The sequence below is a fragment of the Podarcis cretensis genome (genome assembly GCF_951804945.1).
Source record: "Podarcis cretensis genome assembly, chromosome: 6".
Classification (NCBI taxonomy): Eukaryota; Metazoa; Chordata; class Lepidosauria; order Squamata; family Lacertidae; genus Podarcis; species Podarcis cretensis.
This window is the reverse complement of record NC_137175.1, coordinates 29,136,381-29,155,055: the sequence shown is the minus strand read 5'-3', so window position 1 is coordinate 29,155,055 and position 18,675 is coordinate 29,136,381. Positions and strand designations below refer to the sequence as shown.

The 18,675-nt window shown below is 44.3% G+C and overlaps 1 protein-coding gene across 4 annotated transcripts in view; it reads left to right on the top strand.

Moving 5' to 3' along the window:
• Positions 1-8,558: 8,558 nt before the first annotated feature.
• The window catches only part of TGIF2 (TGFB induced factor homeobox 2), a 379,781-nt gene continuing 369,664 nt past the window's right edge, over positions 8,559-18,675 (top strand). For 2 of the 4 annotated variants that reach the window (XR_013839648.1, XM_079979897.1), the window contains exons 1-2: positions 9,272-9,364; positions 12,425-12,663. Coding sequence is in view for 3 of the 4 variants with exons in the window: in XM_079979897.1 (XP_079836023.1) it covers positions 9,292-9,364; positions 12,425-12,663 (312 nt within the window). In the remaining variant the exon portion in view is untranslated. Of the gene's footprint in view, positions 8,828-9,271; positions 9,365-9,655; positions 10,266-12,424; positions 12,664-18,675 lie in introns of those variants that run through there. The other 2 variants (XM_079979898.1, XM_079979899.1) reach the window with 2 other exon arrangements.

Sequence of the window (18,675 nt, the reverse complement as noted above, 5' to 3'; positions counted from 1 at the left end):
GATATTTACTGTAGAAAGAAACATACACTTTGCCCACTGTTGCTTGCTTGTGCGTTCTCTCTCTCTCTCTCTCTCTCTCTCTCTCTCTCTCTCACACACACACACACACACACACACAAGTTTTACAAAGAAAATACCAAAACCAAATAAAAGCTCCTCAAAGCAGGAAACACTCTTTGCTGCTTCTCTGGTTACCAGAACTGGCCAAAAGCTATGAGGAGATATGGCCTTCAAGAAACAGCATGCTCAGAGCATGCTCAGAACAGATTAAGGAGTCTGATAGGCTACCATATGATGCAGGGATAAGCTCCAAGGCTTTGAAGCAGTCCTCCCTAATTTGACATAGTGGCTGGTGGCTAGCCTTTGTCACAGCAGAGTGGGAGCCTGCTCAGCACTGGCTGAATGGTCCCAGTCACATTTTTTCCGCCTGCCCAAAGACACATGGGAAGGCCATAGTTTTGGTTTAGGACTGGCTGAGTGATTCAGAGTGCTGATTGACAGAAACGCCTCCACAAGCATTTGTAAGTTCAAGGATTCTCTGAGTGGTGCAAAGAGCTGATTGGCCAGAGAACAGGAGATTGGCAGAAATGCCTCCACAAGCCAATGCAAGTTCATGCAAGTACAAAATTGGGGGCGGGGGCAGGAAATATTGTGTGTGTGTGTGTGTGTGTGTGTGTGTGTGATTTGGCAGGGTGGGGGGTGGGGAAGGACTTTTATTTTATTTTAAGGCTTGATACACTATTGGGAGGGCTGTGCCTCAGTAACTATAATGGATTGCAATAATGGTTACAGTACCAGACTATTGTTTTATAAAAATGAGGAGCTTGTTAAGGCTGCTTGGAATTGTAGCTCAAGGAGGGGTAAAATACAGTTCCCATAATTATTTTTTTTTGTGGGGGGGGGACATAGTGTGCTCTAAATGTATAGTGTGTATGCAGCCTGAGTCTATTTGCCAATAAGCAGAATAGAGAGGTCACATTACATATAATCACTTATGAGCACCTCACCATCCCTTGATTACATTTTCTCTGCTGTATTGTTCCTTAAGTTCAAACTGGAGTCCAATTGTTAGCATTTGAATGAAGGCTGTGTTATACTGTAATGAGCTCAAACAGCTCCTGGAAAACGGGTGTGGAAGGTGTTCTCATGTAGCCAGAGGCCGTTCTCTTTAGACAGCCACAGGCATTAATAGTTTCAAAACTCCTGAAAGAAACAGGCACATCACTGGAGCTGGCAAATTTGTTTTCCATGCAATTTCCTCCTCTTTCAAGGTGAAGCTTCTATGACGAAGATTATCAGTTTTCTTCCATAGTTGTGGTTGCAAGAAGCACACTAGGAAAGAGGCTAGGGTTGGGTTTTTTTGTTTTTTGTTTTACATTTCTGCCCCTTTGTGTTTTTGTGGAATTTGCATGGATGAATATTTTTTAAATCTATTTTAAACTGATGTAATGATACTAAAAGGGGCTTATTTCTGAGGACTAATTAGTGCTTTGTAGTTCAGTGCTAGTTAGAATAGTTTTACTGCATAGGATGGGCCCCTGAAGCTGTTTTCTGATGTCTCAAATCATTGGCCCATCTAACACAGTAGCACCTCTAACAGGCCTCTGGGAGGACCATCTTTCTGGGTTCAGCTACTAAGATTTTTTAAAAAGAAAGATTGGCTGGAGATACAGGGATTGAACTAGAATGTGAATTCTGGGCCCTTTTCCTAATAAAGTCAGCCAGTGAGGAGAGTATCCATGCAGCAATCTCTGGTTCTCCAAATGTTTTTGGACTCCAACTCCCATCAGTTTAAGTCAGCGTGATCAGTGGGAATGGATGATGGGAGGTTAGAGTTACACAAGATCTGGAAGATCACACAGTCATCTTAAGCATGGTAGCTATTGTAAAGCAGTTGGCTGAATGGTTCATCCCAAACACTGATCACTGGCAAATCCATGTACTGCAGAGCCATTTTAAAAATGCAGTAGTTCTGTTTGCATGGACTTGCTGTGCATTTGACAAGTCATTGTTAGGAACAGCTAGCTCCATCAAGCAAATGGCCCATCTAGTCCAGCTTCCTGTTCTCTTGGTAGTTAACCAGGTGCTTATTATTATTCTTCCCAGTTGTGATTCCCAGCAACTAATATTCAGATGCCTCTGACAGTGGGGGTAGAACATACGTAGAAGCATAGCTAGGTATCTGAAAAAGTGTGCAAGAACAAGCTTAAACCAAGAACAAACTTAGTTGGTCTCTAAGGTGCTACTGGACAATTTATTTATTTATTTTGACTGCATCAGACCAACACGGCTACCTACCTGAATCTAGAAGCATAGCTAGGAGAAATTGACAACCACATCCTCCGTTAATCCTTTGAAACCATCCAAGTTGGTGGCCATTACTGCCTCCTGTGGGAGTGAGTTCCACTGTTTAACTATGCACTATGTGAAAAGTATGGGGTGCGGGTGGTGCTGTGGTCTAAACCACGGAGCCTAGGGCTTGCTGATCAGAAGGTTGCCAGTTAGAATCCCCGCAATGGGGTGAGCTCCCGTTGCTTGGTCCCTGCTCCTGCCAACCTAGCAGTTCGAAAGCATGTCAAAGTGCAAGTAGATAAATAGGTACCTCTGTGGCAGGATGGTAAACGGCATTTCTGTGCGCTGCTCTGGTTCGCCAGAAGCGGCTTAGTCATGCTGGCCACATGACCCGGAAGCTCCCTCGGCCAATAAAGTGAGATGAGTGCCGCAACCCCAGAGTCGTCCACGACTGGACCTAATGGTCAGGGGTTCCTTCATCTTTATGTGAAAAGTAAATTATTTGCAGCAAATCTTCCAGACGATTGCTCTGAGCATAACAAAGCCAGATTCTACAGCACCAAAGTTGAACTGATCCACATGGCAAAATATCCACAGCTTGACTCTAAATTACCGCACTGCACTAAAAGGGAGGCTAGAAGCTCTGTGTAAAGACTCCTGCAACTGAAGCTGTAGATCTGGTAGGTTAACCTGATGCTATTAAATACCATAGCAAGCAATAACTATAAAATGCACACACACTTTAATGACTGAAAATATGCTATTGAATCTCCATCAGGAAATGGGAATAATTGCTGTGATGAGGAAAGGAAGGCCGACTGAGGTTTGGCAACAGTGCCATTTATTTATTTATTTTTATGTAATGTTATTAATCTAGATTTCCAAGACAGCCTACAAAAGAGAGCCATAAAACAAATATAAAACAGATCAAAAACATCAGAAACAAAAGCAATTATCGTTGCACAAGTAAAAATACAAAAAGCAGTACATATAAAATCAGTTTAAATCCTGGGCAATTTTTTATTTTTAAAAAATATCAAAACATTTATTTATGACATGTACATCCCAGCGTTTCTCCAAGGAGCTCAATGTGGTGTACATAGGTCATCTCCTCCCCATTTTATCCCCACAAGAACCCTGTGAGGTAGTTAGGAGTGAGTGACTGGCCCAAGGTGACCCAGTGAGCTTCAGTGCCAAGTGGGAATTCGAACCCTGGTCTCCCAGGTCCTAGATGGACACTCTAACCCCTATACCACACTGGCTCCAATGCTCCACACAGATGTTTCAGGCCTAGCCATACCTACATTTTGCCTTGCAGCCCTCTATTTGTGGTTGAATTAGCTCAATAATGTTAGTCAACAAATTTGTGCATGTCAGGGTCCCCTGATTCTCTACTTCATCTCAGAAAAGATGTTGAAATGTTTTAGCTTGTTAATGTTCGTGGGATTGAATTATCTCCACCCTTTTCTGTCCCTTAGGGGGATAGAACAGCTGTTTTTAGAATCAAGATAATAGAACTTGTGGGTGGGGGCTCAAGAAACATTTGCAGCCTAGTTCTGTGCATGGCATTGTGACCTGTTGAGGGAATACCAGAGCCTTTCAGTGCAGCAAACATATGCAGGATCAGTGCTGCGCACCAGCTACCCGGTTTCAGGGACTGCTGGCGATAGAATGGTGCCACAGCTACATTTCTAATTAGTACATTTATTTCTGTCTGGGGCTCTTGAATCTCTTTAGGTCACTTGTTTTTGAAAAGGCGGAGTGCCTAAGATCTACTTCACCTCTGCTATGCATTGTCCCTTCAGTTCAGTTCTCCTTACCAAAAAGAAAAGAGGGGTTGCGAGGAAGGGGGGGGGCGTCTTCTCTTCTGTATTCCTCTTAGTTCAATCCTTTGCTAGCCTCTTGCTTCTAGCTAATTGCACACCATCCTCCACACACACACACACACACACACACACACACACGTATATTTTTATATATATGTTTAGTGTCAGAACTAGATCAACAGCACAATTTACCATATTTTTTGCTCTATAAAACTCACTTTTTCCCTTCTAAAAAGTAAGGGGAAATGTGCGTGTGTGTTATGGAGCGAATGCACGCTGTGCAGCTATCCCAGAAGCCAGAACAGCAAGAGGGATCGCTGCTTTCACTGCGCAGCGATCCCTCTTGCTGTTCTGGCTTCTGGGATTCAGAATATATTTTTTTTCTTGTTTTCCTCCTCCAAAAACTAGGTGCATCTTATGGTCTAGTGTGTCTTATAGAGCGAAAAATACGGTACATAGTAATGATAATAATAATAATAATAATAATAATAATAATAATAATAATAATAATTTATTATTTGTACCCCGCCCATCTGGCTGGGTTTCCCCAGCCACTCTGGGCGGCTTCCAACAAAGATGAAAAATACACTAAAATGTCACATATTAAAAACTTCCCTGAACAGGGCTGCCTTCAGATGTCTTCTGAATGTCAGGTAGCTGTTTATCGCTTTGACATCTGATGGGAGGGCATTCCACAGGGTGGGTGCCACTACCGAGAAGGCCCTCTGCCTGGTTCCCTGTAACTTGGCCTCTCGCAGTGAGGGAACCACCAGAAGGCCCTCGGAGCTGGACCTCAGTGTCCGGGCAGAACGATGGGGGAGGAGACGCTCCTTCAGATATACTGGACCGAGGCCATTTAGGGCTTTAAAGCTCAGCACCAACACTTTGAATTGTGCTCGGAAACGTACTGGGAGCCAATGTAGGTCTTTCAAGACCGGTGTTGTATGGTCTCGGTGGCCGCTCCCAGTCACCAGTCTAGCTGCCGCATTCTGGATTAGTTGTAGTTTCCGGGTCACCTTCAAAGGTAGCCCCACGTAGAGCGCATTGCAGTAGTCCAAGCGGGAGATAACCAGAGCATGTACCACTCTGGCGAGACAGTCTGCAGGCAGATAGGGTCTCAGCCTACGTACCAGATGGAGCTGGTAAACAGCTGCCCTGGATACAGATTTGACCTGTGCCTCCATGGACAGCTGTGGGTCCAAAATGACTCCCAGGCTGCGCACCTGGTCCTTCAGGGGCACAGTTACCCCATTCAGGACCAGGGAATCCTCCACACCTGCCCGCCTCCTGTCCCCCAAAAACAGTACTTCTGTCTTGTCAGGATTCAACCTCAATCTGAAGGTCTGAAGTGGGAGATATTTGTGGGTTGACCTTGGGCCATTCATAGAGCCTCAGGCTCTCCTACTTCACAAGGTCATTACGATGATAAAAATAGGGAGGAGAACCCCATAGTGTCACTCTGATCTCCTTCAGGTGGGATATAAATGTAATCATGCATTTTTTTTGCATCAAAACAATGGACTAGAAAGCTCACTTCAGGTGGAGGAGGAGTCGTCTGGATTTGATATCCCGCTTTATCACTACCCAAAGGAGTCTCAAAGCGGCTAACATTCTCCTTTCCCTTCCTCCCCCACAACAAACACTCTGTGAGGTGAGTGGGGCTGAGAGACTTCAAAGAAGGGTGACTAGCCCAAGGTCACCCAGCAGCTGCATGTGGAGGAGCGGGGACGCGAACCCAGTTCACCAGATTACGAGTCTACCGCTCTTAACCACTACTGCTACGTAACCATGTAAGGAGGGACTATGGGGACAAGCACCAGATCTCTGTCTCCAACCTCATTTCTTGGAGGACAAGCCTCTGTAGCTCACGGAGAGTATGATAAATGCTGCTCATAAGAAGAAGCTCATTTAGCATAAGGAAGCAAGCAACTGTGCTTATTCACAGAGATGGCTTCACTTGTCAGTTTCTGCCCAATATGCAACTTTAAATCAGGGATGGGGAATCCGTAGCCATCCAGATGTTGTACCAGCTCCCATCAGCTCCAGCCAACAGGCCAACAATAGCCCTTGTAGTCCAAAAACATCTGGAGGGCCACATCCCTATCCCTCTCTCAGAGACACAGGGCCTCTGCATAATATAGGGGCAAGACTGATTTGTGATATCTGCCATCACTGACAAGAAAGCTACCTGTGTGTGTTGGAAATTAAATTAATGGAACTTCCTCCTAAAGCAAATAGGATTAAGATCTTATTTCCATACTTCTCTGTTCTTTTTATGGAAATTCAAAATTCTACATGGTAGCAAGTAACTGGAATTCACACACACACACATATATCACGGCAAGTGAGCGTGCATGAGATCGCACATGAGAGGCTGAACTCTGAGCTGGGAATAAGAACCACTAAACTCAGTCATGCTTACTTCTGGGTAAACAAGTATAAACTGAATCTGCATGTCTTTTCAAAATGCAGGGTGCAAGCTTTTAAGACACACAGGAACCTTTTTCAGAACCTGAGTCCCTTTTTCTCCAAAAGATTGCTAGCCTGATTTTTAATTCTAATAACCGATACAAATGTACAGTTCGGTTACATTTGTTGTGAGAGATTAGTGTTGAGTACAGTATAAGGGCAGGAAAGAAAAGGAAAAAAGGCAGGGAGAGGAGGGGGGTGAAACTTATTTTCTTTCTTATAGTGTACATGTGGTGTTTGTCAACTGGATAGGTTCTCTTTCTATTTGCTTGTTACATTTCCTTGGCTGGGGACTGCATTCTGATTGGTGGATGACAATCCCATGCTGGTTTCACTAATTTGCAATCTGACCTATCACAACAATTGTGAAGTTTGACCACTCTGATCTCCTTGGAGGAAGGTAGGATACAAATGCAAACAGATATATAGCTATAGATAGATGACAGTGAAGGCCTAAATACCACTGATTAAAAAAACCTAGTTAAAACAAAACCTCAAAATGCATTTAATAAACAATGGAAAACAATTTTGGTAGGAGGAGGTTTGAAGCAGGTGAACTTAACCCCTTTTGACACCTGCTAATATTTCACACACAGGCTCCATGATGTAGTGCAGAATTAGATACCGTATTTTTTGCTCTATAACACGCACCCAACCATAACACGCACGTAGTTTTTAGAGGAGGAAAATCCGTAGGCATGCCACCTGTAGGCATTCCCTCCATAACACACACAGACATTTCCCCTTACTTTTTAGGAGGAAAAGAGTGTGTGTTATGGTGCAAAAAATACGGTATATGTTTTTTAAGCCCCACTGCTTTCAACTGAACTTAAGGCTACAGTCCCAAATCCTAGGAAGTCCTTTGGAATTCTGTGGCACAGTAAACATTTCAAGGGGTCAGCATCACTGTGCACTAGATTGTAGCTATGATATGTCTTAGCAGCAGGGGCCATAATTATTTCCCTTTTAAAATTTGTCCTTTTGTTTAGTTGGTGTTGTTTATGAATGCATTTTTTTAAAAAAATGATTATTATTTATTTATTGCATTTATATCCCACTTTTTTCACCAAGGAGTGCAAGGTGACATACAATGCTTCTCCCCCACCCTCATTTAATCCCCACAACAACCCTGTGAGGTAGGTGATGCTGTTTCCACACAAGCATTCTAGTATTGCTTTTTGTTGTTGTTGAATCAGACAGAGCCTGTCTTACCTAGTTACTGGACGAAAAATCAGGAATGAACAGTGCAGTCCTACGCATGTCTACTCAGAATTAAATCCAATTGTTTTAAATGGGGCTTACTCCCAGGTAAACGTGCAGAGGATTCCGTCAGCACTGTGTGTGCTATGCATGCCTACTCAGAAGTAAGCCCCATTGATTTCAGTGGGATTTACTCATAGGTAAACGTGTATAGGATTAAGGTGCCAAGAGTCTCTGTTTGCAGCCTTGGAACTAAGGGATGGCAACTTTAAAAATTAAATGTTGCAACCATAACTTTTTTCCCCCAATGTCAGCAACTGAACACCGTAAACGAGATTAGATTTTCTTGTTCATTTAATGAAGAAAACGCTGATTTTGTTATAGGTCTTTGATCAGAACTCCCCCTCCCCAAAGAGTGTTAATAAAAGCAAACAGTGGCATGTAAGCGTGGGCTTTTTCTTATCTTTTCGGGAAACTGCTTTAAAAGTTTCACTGGAGTTTTATTTGAAAGCAGAAGTTTCTCTGGTCTGCAAGTTGCCCCTTTTTTCCGGGAGTTGTAATTTTGTTTTGTTTTCGTCCCGGCTGGTACCACCCACCTTCCGCCTGTGCCCCCTCCCCCACCTTTTCAAATTATCTTGGTGGGTGGGTGGGTGGGGGAGGGAGGGAGGCGAGCGCAGAGCCTTCCTTTAAGGGCGGACTGGGTTGGATGGATGAGCAGAGCGGAGGAGCGGACCCTGGGAGCGGGGATCTGACGTCAGCGCAGAGGTAGTTTCCCTCGCGAGCTGTCAGACCGTGTGGCAGGTTAGGTATTAAAGGCACTTCGAGCAGCGCCGAGACCCCTCCTCTTGAGCGGCCGCCGCGCGCGCACACAAAGAGAAGTCCCCATCGCTGCGTCCGGCAAGGATCCACCACCAGCTGCGTCAACGCTCCCTTTTCTTGCCAAGGCGTGGATTGAAACACCGCCGGGAGCGGAGCCAGGAGCTTGAAAGGGGCGGGTGGGAGTCGCTGCGAGAGGAAGAAAATGAAACCGACCGGGAAAAGTAAGTCTGGGAAGTTGCTCGGGGTGCATATGCGCCCCCCCCCCAGTTTCTTTTTGCTCGGCAAAACTTTGGAGTTCTCCTTTTTCTTTTTTGCAAAAGCGCGTGGGGCATTCTGAAGACTGGAAGAACTTGCAAAGGGGGCTCGGGGGTTTGGTTTTTCTTTCCTTTTGCAAAACCGCTGTCTGTTTTCTCAAAGGCAAACCGCAGGCAGGAGAGGGGGGCGGTGGAGGAGGAGGAGGAGGAAAGAGTTTTCGTGGGCGTCCAGAGAATGGAGCGCCCTCGTGGAGAACCGGGTGGTTTGTGTGTGTGTGTGTGTGTGTGTGCGCGCACGGAGAGTATCCGATCGGTGTTTGCAAAAACTCTTCAACTTTGCAAAAAAAAAAAAGTCTAGTGGGCGGGAGAGAAGAGGGACAAAAAAAGCACCACGAGGAACGAGGAGCGAGGGGGGGACGGACGAACGAGAAATGCCTTCCAGGCACTCAGCTATGCAAAAGCGAGCGAGAGGCGAGGGAGTCGGGGAAGAGGATCTTTTGTTCGGTAACGTTCAATGCAACATTGCGCGAGAGATCCAACTTCTTTCCTGCCTTTTCTCTCTGAATGGAGGGTCTTCTGTTGCCCCCCCCCCGTCCAGCTTTCTTTAAAGGAAACAAACACAAACCCTTTTTTTTTAAAAAAAAAAAAGATTTCGAAGGTTTCTCCTCCCAAAGCTGCTTTCTTTTACTTTTACGTGCTTCTGTTCCCTCTTGATCCCAAAATGGCAACTTTCCCAATTTTTTTTTCTTTTGCAAACTCCTCCCCACATCTGCTGCCCCCCCCCCACCCGCAAAGAAACAAACCCCTGGCGATTTTGGACTCTGCAAATTTAGGTTTCTCTTAAAAAACAAACAAAAGCAAAACCTGATTTCAAGTGCTTGTAAAATGACAGCTTTTGGGGGGAGGGGGTGGATTTGTTTGGAGCAAAGCCGGGGTAACGCGTGCTCCTGTGGGGGGGGGGCGAGTTCCTGTTTCTTTTGGAACAAAGAGAACTCTGTCTAGGCATCTGTCACTCAGGGAAAGAGACACAAGAAAAACTTTTTGCGAGAGCGTTTCTCGTCTTCCGATTGCTTTCGGCGCTTGGGTGCTGGGGACCCCTCTTTTTTTTCGGGGGGTGGGGAGGAGAGGAGGTCTCTGCTTATTTCGACCTTGCCTCTTGGTCACCCCCCATGGAAGGGATTCGGAGGAGGCGGTTTTGGGGGTGAGAGCGGCGATGCAACTGGCAGAAAACATGGAGTCCAGGCTTGTTTTGTGTGAAGTGGGATGGAAGGGATTTAAAGAAAGAGGTTGGCCGGGGGTGGGGGGTTGAAGCGAGGTTAGCTTCGCTCTCCCACGTTACTTTTCCCTTTGAAACTCCAGACCTGAGTTCATTATCAAACCAGCGCCGGTGGGAGTAATCCGCGAGGTATTTTCGTGTGTGTGTATATGTATTTTAATTGCTGCTTTACTAAGTAGCAAACTTCTGACACGTGATTTGTCTCGCTTGAATTCAAACGGAAGAAAATGAAATGTTTGATCTGCCTTTTCTCCTCCCTCCCCCTTTTCCGCCCCGGTTCGGATCTATTTCCAATTGCATTCTCTTTGTGTAGGAATGGACACGGCCGAGGAGGCAGCTTGTTGCTATTTTAACTTCCTTTTGCTTGCATTTTGAGGTTTGGGGTGGGTAGGTGTTTTGATAAAGTGGACGATACGCGGGGCAAACGTAGCTGACCAACCCCCCCCCCAAAGCAAACCAAAAACAACCCGTGCTTTTAGCCTGACTCTCCACCGACCTTCCTGAATTGTTTGCATTTAAAAAATTTTAAATTATTATTTCGCTCTGGGCTGGATTTTGTCGTTCCCATGTGCAGCTGGCGGTGTCGGCAGTTCAGGGCCAGGAGGAAACGGCAGCAAAAAAAATAAAAAAAATGCTCCTCCTCCTTCTCCATCCCTGATGAGATGCAGACTTGAAACAGGAGAGAGAGAGACTCCCTCACATAGCCAGCAGCTCCCCCCTAGCCCTTCTGCACTCGGCGTTGCCTGGAGGAATAGGAGGACGAGGATCCATTTGCTTTTGCAGCTTGCTTTTTTTTTAACAGGCACAAAGTTTTGCCCTTTTCTCTTCCTCGCGGGTGGGTGGGTGGGTGGGGGGCCGCGTAGAGGAGAAGCGAATGCGCGCTTGCATTTCAATGCACTTGAATTTGCCTGGCGTTTTTCTGTGTGTGCGCGCTTGCTGGGGGTGGATGCGGACGTGTTGATCTCCGAGTGCCTCCCTCCAAACAAACTCGACCGCATGTCTGGAAAAAAGGGCATTGAGCTAACCTTAAGCAAACTTGGAAGTCTTGGCGACTGCTTGGCCCACCAGTTTTATATAAAAGTTACCTCTGTCGTCCTCCCTCCCCCCCACCCCTTTTTGGGGGGAATGCAGGGAGAAAAAGTCTCTACATGTAAAGGGCGTTGGAGATAAACTTTTAAGAGCTGTAAGGCTGCAGCCCCCTGGGAGTCTTTAATAGTGGACACTTGCTTTTTCAGTCTGATCCCCCTGCAAAGTAAAATGCATCTTAATTTCCTAACATTTTGTGCAATGCACTTTTAACATGTATTGGACTTGGCTCAAAAACATATTGATGAATGAATTTTAGTTGTTGTTTTTTTAAAATAATTCTGGTGTAGGTTGGGGGATTGAGGTCCAAAACAATTTTTTTCATTTGGAAGGGGAAGCCATAAAAATACCCCTTTGTCAGAACTGGGCAAAATTGTTAGAAGTGTCAGGAGTTTCACAGTAAAGAAAGGAGCCATATTAGGAAAAAATAGTTATGGGTTTTCTAATGAAAACAGTGTCATTAATGTTCTTTACAAGAACTCTATAGTTCTGTGATTTTAATACCAGCAGTCTCCTTCTATAGAGCTTATGGCACAGCTTCAATTTTAAAATATTGTAGCTGTGTAGGGTATGTAGAACACAACTCTGTAGAGTTGAATGCCAAGCACTGCTTTGAATTTGACCATAATGCAGAGTATGGATGAGGAACCTGTGAACCTCCAGTTGTTGTGGTTTGATTACCGCTCCCATCTCCCCAGGCTGCATAGTCAAAGAATCATAGAATTGTAGAGTTGGAACAGACCTCAAGGGTCATCTAGTCCAACCTTCTGCAAAGCAGGAATCTCTGCTAAAGCATCAATGACAGATGGCCATCTAACCTCTGCTTAAAAACCTGCAAGGAAGGAGAGTCCACAAGCTCCCTAGGGAGACCGTTCCACTGTCTGTTTAGTTGGAATCTCCTTTCTTGTAACTTGAGTAGTCAGTGGTCAGGAGTGACAAGAGTTGGAATCCAGTGTCCTTTGGAGAGTCAAATGTTCCCCATCCCTGCTGTTGAGGTTGGCCTTTGCACAGTTGACCATCTTCTGCCTCAAGTTACCCATGTGAAAAGGAAGATGAGCAAGATGCAATCAGTAAAGGGATTTCCACCTTGTTAGGTACACCTGCAGTGACTGTTGAACACAACATGCCTTCTTGCAGCTCTTTCACACCTGTGTAATTCCACCTGTGACCCATTATGTCTTGCATTGTTTCCCACATCCCAGGCTTGAACCAAGACAGATCTGCCAGCAGTTCCACCATGTCTGATAGTGACTTTGGGGAGGATGATGGGAGCGTATCTCAGGATCCGTTGCAGCCCGGCAAGAGAAAACGAAGGGGCAACCTTCCTAAGGAGTCTGTGAAAATTCTCCGGGAGTGGCTCTACGAGCACAGGTTCAATGCATATCCGTCTGAGCAAGAGAAACTCAGCCTTTCTGGGCAAACAAGCCTCTCTGTTCTTCAGGTATGAACTTCTGTATAATCCTTTCCTAGCAGGTTGCCCAGTTATGATTTCTTGCATACACAGGATTGCCAGGTGCAAAAAAGGAGAAGGCTTTGGTACCTTTAATAGCACTGCAGAGGAAGGGATTTTGGCAGGTGTAGGTTGAAAGCTGAAATTCCTTCTGCTCAATTGCTGTTCAAGGGTACTGGAGTCTTCACCTCTTGTGCCTATGTATAAGAAGTTGCAGATTTTTTAAAAAATTAAAAAACCTGTTAGCAAAAACAAATCCAAAAAGTAAAAACGAACCAGCTTTTATTAGGCTCAACTAAAATGTCAAAGTAATTATCAAGCTTTCCTGTTCCTTGGAGCTGTTCTTCAGGCCGATTAAATCTCTTCACCCCCCAACACAAAAGGAAGGAGAAGCTGGGCATGATGGGAAGAAGTCTCAGGGTCTTAATCTTGTGTTGGCCTCCGCCCTCCAACCACTAGGTAATACTATCCAATTCGGCCTCTCTTGACTCTTCCCCCCCCCCCGCCAGTGCACAAAAATTAACCTCCAGCATTGTTAACGTAAGGACTATCTTGTTTTTCGTTACTTCTGTTCTCTGTCTTCCAAGGGACATGCACATTCTGCTTAGTGATGGGAGCAGATGCAGGTAATTGCTACTTTTCATACCTTTAAAGGGGTGGGGGACCATGATCATTCTGTGTGTCCCTGTAGCTGCATCTTGGAATCTGTTTTATTCCCTGCATGTTAACTAATTAAGTCTGAAGAATGCCTCATGTACTTCATCTTAAGGTTGTTGGATAATGCAGATTTTGAAGAGTTTCCACCATTCATCTGCCCTCTTCCTCCCTCTTTGTTTTGTCTGATATCCACCCTGAAGAAGAATTCTGAGGAGATCGAAAGCTTACTTGCTTTCCTTCGGCATTTTAGTTTTTCCTAATAAGGTTATCAGTTGCATTCTGTAGCTAATGTTCAGCTCCACCTTTTGCTCTGAATTTGAGTTAGATGTTCTTAATGATGTTCTTAATAAATGTAACAGGAATCGTAACTTCTCACCCCCTTTTACAAAGAAACAAGTTGGGTGTCCCTTTTCACCTGTGTTAAAGATCAGTAATCTTAAACCTGCTTTCACAAGTTAGCTGAGTTTAATTAGTACATAAACAGATACACAAAATGATTTTGCACCAAAGAAGTCTGAAGGACTGGGCAGATCTGCAATAAGTTATGAATTTAAGAATGCCTTATGGGCCAATATCTGTAGCTATTTATTTCTATTGGGTTGATTTTGTTTGGTGTGCAATCTGAAGCACATTTTATAAATATATGTGCACGTGAATCCACTGAAATAAGTAGTGCTTAACTTGCAAGTAGAATTGGGGTGCCAAAATACTCTAGGCTGATTTGCAATCCTATGCTATTGTAGTAATGCCACTACGTGAATTAATTCCAGTCTTTTGCATGTATTGGGAAGAATCATAGAGTTGGGAGAATGTCTTGTAGGCCATCTGGTAACCTAAACCGTTAGACCTAGTTCTGTCCTCTGGGGCAGTGGAGAACAAATCTGCCCTTTTCTATGGACTGGTCTCTCCAGGTAGCTTATGCATAGCTGAGTGTGAATTTTAACATACCAAGAAAGATCTCCTTAACAGCACAAAATTAAGTTACATTCTGCAACAGCAGATAATTTGTATGGGAAAGTGAGACAATAAACTATTTAGTGATTGTCAATCTGGAATAAATTATTACTGGGGGTATTAGGGTGTGCATGACTCTTAAAAATGATGGCTAATCTTTTTTTGGGGGGGGCCTATAAATGCCCCTTAAGTGGACTCTTAAGACAAGTTTCTAGTCTGGCTTGCTGTAAACCATCATTTAAAATAAACAATGGTTTAAAACAAACGTGTGTGTTTCTCCTACGGGGATGAAGATTACAAACCGGAGATTGGCTTGTTAACATGCAGGGTAGCACTTGTGGCTTGTTTGTCTCCTCACAAACTACTGTGGCAAGTCAAGAACACACTTGGCTTACCACCGTGGCTTGTTAGGACACAAAAGAAATGCAAGTGGTGGCTCTCATGTAACAGTTTGTTTGCTTTCTGGCATGTTGAAGAAAAGTGTGAAGCATTGTCTTGTGAGCAGTGTGCACCAGGACATTGCTCACTCATGTAAATCCATAGTTTATTTCATGCTAAAGTATGGTTTAACACGGCATGTTAATGGGGCCTATATGGTTCTAGTCAGGATTCCAGAAGACCTCCATTCTTGGATGGTCCATCCCTGGTCTTCTACTGGATTAGTAGGGCAGAAGGCACTGAGGGTTGAAGAATTGGGCTGCAATCCATCTGTATTGATGGAATCAAAGCATTTTAAATTTATCCATTTTGTGCTTGCCTTATAAGTGTACAGATTTTCTAAGGACCCCAGTGTACTGCAACACTGCACAGGGTTTTGAGTGGGAATCTGTTTATGACCAGCAGATCCTTGCAAGGTCTCAAGGAATGTTGGGCAGATAGGCCTTTGGGAACCTATATTAATACTGTTGTTATTACTGTTGTTTATCTACTGCTTTCATTTCAAAAATAAATACCAAGGTGGTTCACAAAAAAAAAAAAAACAGCAGCAAAATAGCAAAAACAAAAAAGCCAATGATAAAAATAAAGCTATTTGGTAATTAAAATAAATAGTAGAAGCTAAACATGTATTAGAAATTAGAGGTTTATGCGAAGCCTGTATAATCCTCAGCGACTTCCCTAGGGTGAAGTAGTATTAATAGAAGGGTAAGATTTCTCCATTAAGTGTCTGGGCTTTGCTTTTCACTTCCTCATCCTTCACTTTAAGGCATTTCTTGGCAAGTGTGTGTGCCTTGAGGGGGAGTGAAAAGCAGGATATGAGCCTAAATGAACAGTTGACTTGGTTTTGGGAACAAAATACCCAACTGCCCCAAAGGTGTTCCCGTCTCTTTCCTCCTCACAAATGCTTTTTGTCTGTGGTTGTACTGGGGGAGGGGGAAGGAAGCATAATTTAGAAATTAAGAGAGAAAACACTAAACAAATCTAACCCAGTCCTTAACAGTTTTAGCTGAACTGTGTTCTGTGCCACCCACTCAACACCTGATGTGAATTTAGCCATTTACTATTTGCATGGAATCAAGTACAGCTGAGGGGTTCCTTTCTGTGTGTATTTGGTTGTTGGCCTCAACTTTGGGCAAGGTGTGCTTGCCCTTGAAGGCTTGTGAAACACACCTAGCTTCCCTATCTGTCAAATCCTTTCCAAGGATTTGAAGGAGAGGCCAAGGTTTTCGGAAATAACTAAATAAATAAAAGATATTCTGCTGGGTCAGTCTAGTGTCAGGAGGGTAACGAGACTTCTGCTTCACCTGGCAAGAGATGCAGGAGCTAGGAAAGGAATAGAGGTGTGGCTGAGGCCAAGAGTGGGGTTTCCCCTGCCCTGATTCATCCTTGGCTACAGAGTTTGTTTTTGGAAAACAGCATCTATCTTCAAAGAGCAAGCGTCAGATTTCTACCTGTGCCCTGCAGAGACTTTTAGAAACACAGATGTTTCTATGCCAATGTTAGGTGCTTGTCACCAGGTACCTGGAAATTTTTTATTTTCTGGGTCTGCTTTGGGAGTAAGGGTCTTGCCCTAATACTGAAAACCATTGGCCTGTTCCATGGTGTGAAACCAGGGCTTGCTGTGTTTGACAAGTACCTTAAAAACAATGGTTGGAATTCAGTGTTGTATTAGTAGAACAATTCTGTCTGATCTCCCCTCCTCATTCACTGCTCTGGGGGTTCTGCTGACTCCCCTCTGAGCCAGCTTTAAGGGGGCACTGGGGATAGAGAGGGGGAAAGCCCTTGCATAGGACTTCTATTGACAGGGTTCAGTGTTAAGCTGGTTTAGGACCCAGAATTGTTTATAGAAAGAGCTTCTCATGCAACCTGGTTTAATATACCATAGGAATACTTGGGTGATGTGTGTGTGTGTGTGTTTATGTTGGTGAGGGAATCAATTTAAAATATTGTTAGATATATGAGGACAGTAGGCTAGCTTAGATGGTGCAGGGCAAGGCCTGTGTGGCACATGCAGCTCTGTTTTCCAACATATCACAACCCACTACCTTTTCCTCAACATCTGCTATGTCTAATGGTAGGACCGGCCCTGTCAGTTCTGTGAGAAACACCTCCAGGGCATGCATATTGGTTGCTTCATGTAAAAGGAAGCTTCTTAAAAAGTAGTGTTCTAAAGTAAAAACCAGTTTCTTTCAGGTGAGAAAATCTATCTTGTATTTTTAGACCTTCCTTACTGTAACACTGTTCTATCAGTGCATGCCACATTCCAGTGGATTGGGTTTAATTTGGTTAAACATTCAAATTGTGATTGCATGAAATAAGAGACTAAATTGTGCACGTTGTACAAAGCGAAATGGCCGAAATGTTAGCTGTATGCACTTTACATCCTGAAAGCTTAGTGATGCTCAAATACATGTTTGGTTGGTTGTTTCTAACAGGTAGGTATAGTAGCGAACAACCTTATGGTTCAGCAAAGAAACCAAAACAAAATTCAGACTGCTAGGGCAATGCCACGTTAGTTCCCTTCACTTGAAGGGAATGTTTTGATTGTGGAGATGAAGGGCCTCTCATATGTAGGCTGCTTCCCGATAAACAACCTTGCTGGGTCCTGGATATCTGTAGGTGGGGCCAGGAGCAAGTAAACGGTGAAGTGGGCTGTTATGCGGTGGCCTTTATCCGTTCTGTTGTGTTTTGCAAAGTCTTTCTTTATGTGGTTTGCCTCCCCACAAATCACATTTGTTTACAGTTTAAATACAAAAATGAGAGGAAGAAAAAGGATGAAAGGGGGGCTGTTGGTGGTTTCTTTAAGAGCCTCTGGCATGAGTTCCGGCCTTTTGGGTTTCTCTTTTGCCTTCCCCGCTCAGGACAGAGGTCCTAAGTCACTGGGAAGACAGGGGAGAGGCTGTCCCAGCTGGACTCTCTTAAAGGAGCTTATAACAGCCCAAGTCTCCCTGTTTCTAAGGAAATACCTCCAGGTGTCATGATTTAAATGAATCTTACAGGAAGCCCACTATCAGGGCTATAGCCCTGACCTGTGGCTTCCCCCTCTCACCCTTCCAGCTTGGAGCAGATGGCCTTAACCCCAGTTGCGTACATGTTGTGGCCTTTGGTACTGGCAACAGAGTACAAAACCAGTCATCAGGCTTGTTGCCATTCACACAAACGCTGCTTAAGCTCTCAGAAATGAGGTGAGCATACCACTTTTGCTCATGCTGACAAGAATTATTCATTGTCTTCACTTTAGTTACTGGAATTGCAGTCTTAACCAGCTGCTCAGCCTATCTAGAATGCACACTTGATTTCTGAATCTGAAAATTCTCCAGCTACAACACTTATATTTGCTAAACAAGCAAATTTAACGCCAGCAAACTAGCTGAGCAGTGCTGCACGGATCCAGACAGCCCAAATAGAAATCTAATACAATGGATAGATAGATTTCTGTTTGGGCTGTCTGGATCTGTGGAGCTCAGCTAGTTTTGCTGGTGGACCCACTGACAAGATTGCATGAGGGTAAGCCTCCCAATCTAGCTTGTTGCCAAGCAATATCACTTTGGGTTTGGGAGGTCTGCATGGTGCCACCCAGATTTGTTCTGGGGGGTGACCAGTTGCTTGTGGCATTAGAGCTGGCATAGTTCATTGTGTGTGTCCCGGGGGGGAGGGGCGGAATAAACAAGCATGGATTTGGATGTAATATAAGGACATGGAAACCTAAGGAGTGTTGTTGTGGTTGATCCAAAATATTCAGATTGTTTGATCGATGCTGCTTAGTCTTGTGAAAAGGACAAAAGTGCTTTTTAGAACTGACTATTCGTGATCAGTGCATTTTGGCCTCTCTTTCTCTGTAGCAGAGAACTGTCCCCACATAACTGGGGTCACTTGGGTGCCTGACTCACTGAACAGCTAGTAGTATCCCTTGCAAAGTTCTGAGCTTCCTTTGATAGTTCCCATCTCTCTCTC